The sequence below is a fragment of the Cornus florida genome, unplaced genomic scaffold, assembly GCF_030987335.1.
Source record: "Cornus florida cultivar Cherokee Brave unplaced genomic scaffold, ASM3098733v1 CherokeeBrave_3.0.0_Hap2_Chr10, whole genome shotgun sequence".
In the NCBI taxonomy this organism is placed as follows: domain Eukaryota; kingdom Viridiplantae; phylum Streptophyta; class Magnoliopsida; order Cornales; family Cornaceae; genus Cornus; species Cornus florida.
The window spans coordinates 101421388-101430198 of NW_026775580.1; the positions used below are offsets into that span (position 1 = coordinate 101421388).

At 35.5% G+C, this 8811-nt stretch overlaps 1 protein-coding gene across 1 annotated transcript; it reads right to left on the reverse strand.

Moving 5' to 3' along the window:
- Window positions 1-2787: 2787 nt before the first annotated feature.
- On the reverse strand, window positions 2788-3658 carry LOC132278255 (ethylene-responsive transcription factor 2-like). Its single transcript, XM_059780056.1, has one exon. It carries the CDS (start codon window positions 3656-3658, stop codon window positions 3065-3067), a length of 594 nt encoding a protein of 197 aa, XP_059636039.1. The 3' UTR covers window positions 2788-3064.
- Between the last annotated feature and the right edge of the window lie 5153 nt (window positions 3659-8811).

Sequence of the window (8811 nt, forward strand, 5' to 3'; positions counted from 1 at the left end):
GGTGATTTAATTTATTTAAATGATATTTATTTTTAGTTATTTGATTGGAATTACTTGTTAGTGTTTTAATTATTTAATTGGCATTAATGGTTTAAGTGTAATTGGTTTAATTATTCTATGTGTGTCTTATTTTATGTGTGTCTTATTTGGTTTAATTGGGTTTACTAATTATTATTTTGTTCAATTAGATTATTTGTTAAGTATTTAATGGTGAATAGGGTAATTAGGTAAATACATCTAACTAGGGTTTTAATTACAGTATAAATTAGGGTTTTATATTATAGCCGTCGTAGGTTTCTACGTTAATTGGATGGGCCGGTTATGATTGTGAGTTGGACTTAAATGAACCTAGGGTTTAAGAAAACTCTATAAGTATAAGGTAGACATCTGTGTAGGGTTTTTTTTAAACAAAGCACACGTTTTGTGGAAGTGGAGAAGGAAAAACGCAGTTTTTCACATTCTGCCAAGGTTTGATCAAAGCTCCGATCCCGCTTTATCCGTGGTCCGATCGAGCTGAATTTTGGAGGAGAGGTTCATGACTCAGTGACGCACAATCTGAACGGTGGAGATCAAAGTTTGACCTCGGTAACAGTAATTCGTACTCGTGAACAGTAACTGGGTCGCACAGGTTTTTTCCATTCTGCCCAGATTTCATCAAACATCCGATCCTGCTTCGTCCGTGGTCCGATCGAGCTGAATTTTGGAGGAGAGGTTCACAACTCAGTGGCGCACAATCTGAACTGTGGAGATCAGAGTTTGACCTCGGGAACAGTGATTCGTACTCGTGAACAGTAACTGCGTCGCACAGGTTTTTCCATTCTGCCCAGATTTCATCACACAACCGATCCCGCTTCGTCCGTGGTCCGATCGAGCTAAAATTTGGAGGATAGGTTCATGACTCAGTGTCGCACAATATGAACGGTGGAGATCAGATTTTGAGTTTGGGAATAGTGTTTCGTACCCGTGAACAGTAACCGGGTTTTGGAACTCGCCCGAATTTTTTAAGAAGACGACGTTGAAACTTTGAACAAAAGTTTCTGAGGCAAGATTCTATCCTTACTCTTTCCCTTAGGCTTCATACTCTTTGCACTCTTAAATGATTTCAGGATTAATGAAGATTAAACCAAACTAAAATGATATCTGTTTTGCTATGAAACTGGTAGTTACAGTAGTGTTGTATGCTTGTTCAACCTAGACTAAGCATGTTTGTGGATGCATTATGGTTTGTGGTTCACGTTTTTCCTTACCACTGCTAGTATAAATTATTGGAAGGATGGGTCTAGATGATAGCTATCTTAACTTCTGTAATAGCAACTGTTGGAACTTAAATACTAGGAGGATTTGAGTTTAACACTAGATTGGTTTTGTGGAACACTCTAATTTGAGCATGTCTACATACATACTATGAATATTGTTTTGATACTTACATTATCACAGTTAGTATCAACTGTGGAGGTTAGGATTTTGTGATACATACCCTACATATCTGTATGTCATTTGTAAGGTGTTAAATGGAAGTTTTAATTAATTCTGTCTTTATATCAAACTAAAGGGAACAACTTAAATTGGGCATGTATATGTTGTTGTTGTGACCCTGTTTATCAATGCTTATTTTATCATTGCTAACATTGAATGTTGGATGTTGGAATTTAGTTGATATATACTTGATTTATTGGTATTATTGACTACTGGAGGATTGGAAAGTAGGCACCGGTATGGGACGGTGGCATACTAAGGATGGGTTTGGTTTTTAAAACAATACCATTACCCACCTACTTGGAATAAGGATGGGATTAACTAAAAGTTAAGTCCCGTGGATTTGTATTGTCATGGCAACTGCTTGTTGAGCGGCAATACCAGGGATTTTGGATGGATTTTATATATGTACTGTTATGGTGCCTCGGTATGAGCTTGAGCCTCAGGACCGATGGTTAGGGAGCGTATATGCATCGAGATGTGTAGTTGGCTACGATGGTTGGAGGTGTACCCTGTTTAGGTATAGGTACATATGCCCACTTTGTGTGCGTTTTAGCATGTTACCTCTATTTAGGTTGAGACTGGCCTGTAGTCCAGTGAGAGTCCTTTAGTGTGACTATATATATATATTTACGGACTATTAGCTATTGTTGAATTGTTTAGGATGTACATGCGTATCGGGCCTCTGTTTGGATTGTAGTAGTATAGAACTTGCGCGTGGGCCTGACCCACTTCTATTTTAAAAAAAAAATGAGGCCTTTTGGGGTGAAGCTCAAGAGCAAAACCGTGCGGGCTCAGGCCCAAAGCGGACAATATCATACCATGTGGTGGAGTGGGTCGTTACAAGGGGTATGTCAAGATTATGATGGTTCTCAAATTTTAAATTAAAGATTGGATTCCGGCGAGGGGTATGAGGTTGTTGACGAGGACCACCACTGTCAGATATACATACAAAATGTTTTTTTTTTTTTTTTTGCTTTCTGATGTGTGAAGTTGCAGAGACGGGTATGAAATAGGTTTGGGTATGAAAATAAGTTTGTGGTTTGTGTGTTTTTTGATGTGTGAAGTTGCAATGATGGGGCTGAAATGAAAATCGAAGACAGGGATTTGATGGTTCAAGCACCGCGACCGGCGGTGGTTGTTGGCGGTGATGAAGATTTTAACATTTACAAACAGTGTATATACATATACAGACACAGAGGGGCCTTTTTGTCATTTGAGATTATATATATTTTGTATTAAAAAAATTAAGGATAAAAGGGTCAAATTGCATGTGTCAAGGCCAAAAAGTAAATTGGGGTGTAAGTAAAAATTAAAATCAAAATCTTCATCTTGCTGAAATATCACCTAATCTCACATGGTGTGTGTGTAAGTTACCCTAGATTCAATGCCTTCATTGGAAAAGATAGTTATGAGGACAATATTATCAACAACAACAACAAAATCCTTAGTTTTTCAATTTTATTTACAAATTATTGAAAGTTAGAAGGATGGATTTCATGGCAACTTGAAGTAATATCACCCCTATGGTCCTAACCCAAAAAAAAAAAAAAAATTCCCCATTATACCTAAACCGGTAAAGCTAAAATCAGAAACTTCTCTGAAAATCGGTTAACTTGTACTTCTCAAAGCCATTTTCTAAGGATGAAGATGACGATTCCGGCTCCGGTGAACGCCGTTTCAAAGTCACCCGAACAGGCTCCATGTTATTCGAGCCCACAAGGTGTGGAAAATTGAGCAAAGCCCGTGAGCCGCGCAGTTTAAAAGCAGCTAAGTCATAAGCTCGAGCTGCATCCTCAGCCGTCTCGTAAGTCCCCAGCCACACCCTCTTGCCTTTCCTAGCGGGGTCCCTTATCTCAGCCGCGAACTTCCCCCACGGCCGCCTCCTCACACCCCTATATCGTCTGCACTCCGGTGGCGCGTGACGTCCACGCTCCACCATAGGTTCCACTATTGCATTCTCACCTTCCAAATTAATCACGCTATCTTGCAAATAATCCACACTCAACATTATCTCTCCCATATTTTCCGGCAAAAAGCAACCCAAACTCGGGCTATAACTGGGTGCATTGCAAGAACTTATTGCTGGAAAAATTGTAGAAATGTCTGAATCGTCGAGAAGATGCTGCCGTATCGATTCTAGAACGGCGGAGTCAGATTCTGGGATTGTGTTTGCATACATTTTTGCAACAGAACTGAATATATATATATATATATATATTTGTATAGATCAGAGGTTTTGAACTCTTGGCGACTGTTTTATGGATTGATTTATGGTTTATGGTTATATATATATGGGCATGAGAGAAACTGAGCTTCACTAACTCCTACGTTAACAGTACACATTATTTATTCATATTATTGGTTTTCGTAGTTCTTTCATAGTTTCTACTCCGAAATATCCTATTGATCCATGCATGCAATTTGAAAGATCACGTGTTATTCTTCGTTAATTTCAAAAAGATTATTCCATTTTTTTAATTAATATTCAAACATGGACAATTCTCCACGTTGTCATCGAGAATTTATTTATTTTTAGGTTGTTTATTTCAATGCGGTCCTATACATAATAGCCAAGCCATTATTTTTCTATTAAATCGTCGTACGTTAACAATTTTATTTTATTTTATTTTATTTTATTTTCTTAATGTGCATTTTGGAATTGAAAAAAAAAAATCTCGCTATATATCGGACACTTGAAATATATCATTTGTAGTAACTCTGTAGTGGTCTCTCAAACTTTAATAAAGAATTCAAGGGAATTTCACATTATTTTGCAGATTGAGATTCGAATTTTCTTGAAATTATCTTTAAAAAAAATTAAAAAGAATTGTTTGATACATGTAGGAGGGGCTGACTCTCTAGTGGCGAATCATGGGGCTGACTCTCTAGTGGCGAATCATGGAGCATATGGACACTATCATGATCTACCAAGAAAAAAAAAAAAATTTAGATAGCGCTTGAATTAAATGTTTGGTAGTTTATTTTTTTTATTCTTCAAAAAGAAAACTATAAAATAAATTTTTCATTAGTAACTCAAATGATATAATCTCTTTCTCCCTAAAAGGAATCTATGTTGAGTATTCGAACTTGGTAGTTTTACAGTGCAAGTGTATATTTGTTTGAATTTTTGATTAAAAAAAAAAAGAAAATTCCCATCCACCCCCAAAAAAGAGAAGAGAATAGAGAGAAAATAATGCTTTCTGGGCCGAGTTCTTACAATACCCATATATATATATATATATATATATATATATCAAATATCTTTTTGATTAATAATGTATGTCACTGTAGTTATGCTTATTGTAAAACAATAATGAGTAGGAAAAATTAATTAGTTCAACTACGAGGGAAAAATTAATAGGAAAATTTTGAAAAAACTATTAGATAGACATGCAATTGCATAGGGCCTCTAATTTGGAAGGGTCTCAAATTGAACACGGGCCTCCAATTTGGAACGGCTTTACACTTTCAAGGGCATTTTGCTTAAACCTTTAAAAATTTTGAGAATATTTTTAAAGCATACACCCTGCTTCAGTGGAACAGTAAATCTTGTTTGTCTAGTTTAGAATGCATATTACAAAAAAAAAAAAAAAATTATTAAACATTTCTAACTTTTTTTTTTTTTTTTTTTTTTGTAAGATCATCACAAACTTAACCAAACAAAATTTACAGAGTGTACGTGCTTGATAATATGTATAAACGAAAAACCCAAACAAACTATGACAGGGCACATAGTAAGCTAGAGAGACAAGACAACATGGATGTTGATGGGAATGTGTTTGTTGGTACTTAAAATATATATGTATTTAATTAAACGTAAATATAAGAACATGGTTTTGAATAACTCAAATCTTCCATGCAAATCAATAGGATGTTTTGACTATTATTATTAACGCGTGGAGAACAAAGAATATTTTGTGGGTCTTAATGTATAGGAAATATGTAAAATTCAATATATATATATATGGTGCAATTAAGTAATTAAGAGGAAAATATGAAATATTATCAAATTATTGGAGATAATTAAAACAAACTCAAGGAGGTTCTTAAAATCTATCACTATTAACTTCCTAGCACTACCTAATATTAAAGTTTTTTTTATTTTTTTCTTTTTTAACTCCACCAAAATTCCATTTGTTTCGATATAAAATATTTTCTTCAGAAAATATTTTTATTTTTTAAGTAAAATATATTTTTTATTTATACTTTTCTATTTTTTACTTTTCTGACTCCACCAAGTATGCTCAATCATTTCTTTATCACTAACATAATTATTACTAATATGCATATACTATATAATAATGTCGTACTAAACTATACAATATTGATCTAAATTATACATACAATATTGTGAGAGTGTCACATATAAGGCCATATTTATGTTTGATGATACAAATATTTTAGATATATATAATATGGTATACGGTCGTTGTTGCCGTCTGAGTGGTGGTTGTTCTTTCCCCTTGTGTATTAAAGAAATTATTTGGGGGTCCCACTAGCATTTTAGCCCCATAACACCCACGTTTCCTAATGTTTGATTCCTTATGACTCCATTTTTGGCAGACACGTCATCCCAACTCATTTTAAAACTACCAGATCGATATCATATTTGAGCTGAATATAAACATTGATATACACATAAAAGAAAAAGTACTGAGTGAATCAATTGAAATTTGTCTGCAAAAGATCTTTGTTAACTCATAATTGAATCTTTTTAGTCATTCACTCCACTAAAACAATTATCCATACATGACTAAATGTTTTCTTTTTTATTTGAACATGGAAGAATATATATATATATATTTAACTGCATGAAAGTAGATTGACTTGAAATTACAAACAGGGGAGCTAGACTCAATATATTATTTTAATAATGCCCTTTGGATCCACTCATCAGGTGTTGTATTTGGAGTAAGTTAATAAACTTAATATTTTGCCATTTTTTAATTTCTCTACTTTGTACACGCGCACACATTATTAATAAACAAGTAAAATGAAGGGTCCATGTTAATTTACTCCAAATACAATAATCTAGTGGGGGGAGAAAGTCTTTATTATTTTGGTGTATTTTGTCATGTGGTACAGTATTAATTGAAGCTCCTTATTTTTTTTTTGACGAGTAAGTTTTTAAGAGAAATAAGAAACTTTTATTGGTGGAAGATCACATGGTAAAATAACCACTATTAAAACTTTGTATTAATGTCATTGTCAAAGAATGTGCTAATGTCAAAGAATGTGCATGAATTGACCATATCCGCTATATAATTTGCATACGACATACCAATGCATTGGTTGATAAAAAGTTTACTATGGAAAAATTATGTTTGAATATTACTGTTTAAGATCGAGAAATATAAAAATAAAAATAGCACTAAAATCAAACGTTAAATAAAAAATTCAGTTTATAGAAGAAATGTGTAGATTGAGGCTAGAATTGAATTTGTCCTCGAGATAAATTTTGGCCTGGTTAGATTGCACCGGCTTTGTCCCCCGCAACAACTTTTAATAGTACGTTATGTACTCGTTCGTCAGTTTTGTATTGTCTGTCCTTAAATTATTATTCTCAAAGAATTTAAAAAAAAAATTAGGACCAGACAGAAGCCCAACGCATCAAAACAGGAAGTATTGAGAAGCCCAAACCCAAGACCGGACTGGCCTGCTGCCCGGCGTCCTTTACCTTCCACAAAAGTTTTGTCCCCTTCTGGGCCAAACCCACACAATTTCTAATTCATCCCCAAAATGAATTTTATTTATTTATTTATTTATAACACGTATATTGATCCCACAACACACACACCATTTAAGTTAGGAATATAGCTTGAAAGTGAGATCTCAAGAACTTACCTTCTGAATCCCTGCCAACGCCACTAACATGGTTCCGTATAACTGCTTAGTGGAACTCACTCTTATTTTGCCTTGAAATAGCTTGATCAAAACTAATTTTTTTAAATATTTTCTACTTGAAAAAGTTTCGAAAAATTGATGTGCTTGTCTAATATAAAAGTTAAATAATAATAAGAAAAGGGTAAATTGCAATCACACCTCTTTAGCTTTTAGTCAACGTCACTCAGCGGATGATTAACGTACAAGTTTACATTGATACCCCCTGAGCTTTAAAAAAAAATGTAAATTACTAATATAACCCTATAAACTAAATTTTGAAGGACGAAAATAACCTCATTTTTCATTCTCTCTCTATCTTCATCGGTTACCACCAACATCCTCCCATATTTTCTTCCCTCCTCTCTGTTCTCTCTCTCCTCTCAACCTCCTACCACCACCACCCCAACAATAGCCGCCACATCTTACCACCACTATCACCATAACCTCTTCATTCTCTCGTATATACACACATAAACAACTAGCAAAAACCTCATTTTCAAATTAGGCTTTAATTTCGATTTTATTTTCAATTAATTCCCAGTTATAGGGTGAGAATTCCTACCCAATAGAAGGATTAGTGCCGGTCTGTGATGAGAGAGATAGGAGTGGGAGGATAGCGTTGGCTAGTGGTGGTGGGTTGTGCTCAACGACGACATCATCGGCGATTGTAACAACGAACAAACGTCTGCTCGGCGATGGCAACAGTTTCGACGTTGGACATCGCATCGTCGTTCTTCTTTTTGCCGGTGCGGTTAATCATCTTCGCCACCTATAATTTCGCTGTGGGTAGGATTAAAATCGGGCTCGGTGGTCCAACAACTTGCTCGGGCCATCATTAGCAACATTGTGGTCTTGGGGTTTGAAGCGACTTGGCCAAGGATGTCGACGAAAAAGGCAAATGATGTCACTGGGTTTGATCTGTTGTGCGGTGTTATCGTCGAAAATGATTTGAAGCGGTGAAGTTTTCGGTGTCGGTGATGGCGCTGCTGCTATAGAGCGAAAATGGGTGTTTGGTTATGGCGGTAGTATGTGGGTATACGGTGGTTGTGGTGGGGTGTGGCAGTGGTAGTGGTGGTGTGTGTGTGGCTGTGGTGGTTGAGAGTCTGCGAGGGGATTTGTTGGGCGAGTCTGGAGGCATGTTTGGTGTGGTGGTGTGTTGTGGTGGTGGTGTGTAGGTGTGGCGGTGGTTGCGGTGGCGTGTATAGCGGAAAGGGGATTACAAAATAATATGATAAATTTTATTTTTGTTAATTTATAGATCTGAGGGTAAGTATGACTTTTGAAATTTTAGGGGGTGTCAATGTAAACTTGTGCATTGACCGTCTTTTGAGTGGCGTTGACTAAAAGCTCAAAGGTGTGAGTGGAATTTACCCTAAAAAAAAAATGATATTAAGTATACAAATTGTGACTTTTAATTCCCACAAAGAAGAAGGCAATACCAAAAATATT

What these genes read in the sequence shown, in the direction of transcription:
- LOC132278255 (XM_059780056.1), bottom strand. Translation starts at nt 3,658, where the DNA reads ATGTATGCAAACACAATCCCAGAATCTGACTCCGCCGTTCTAGAATCG.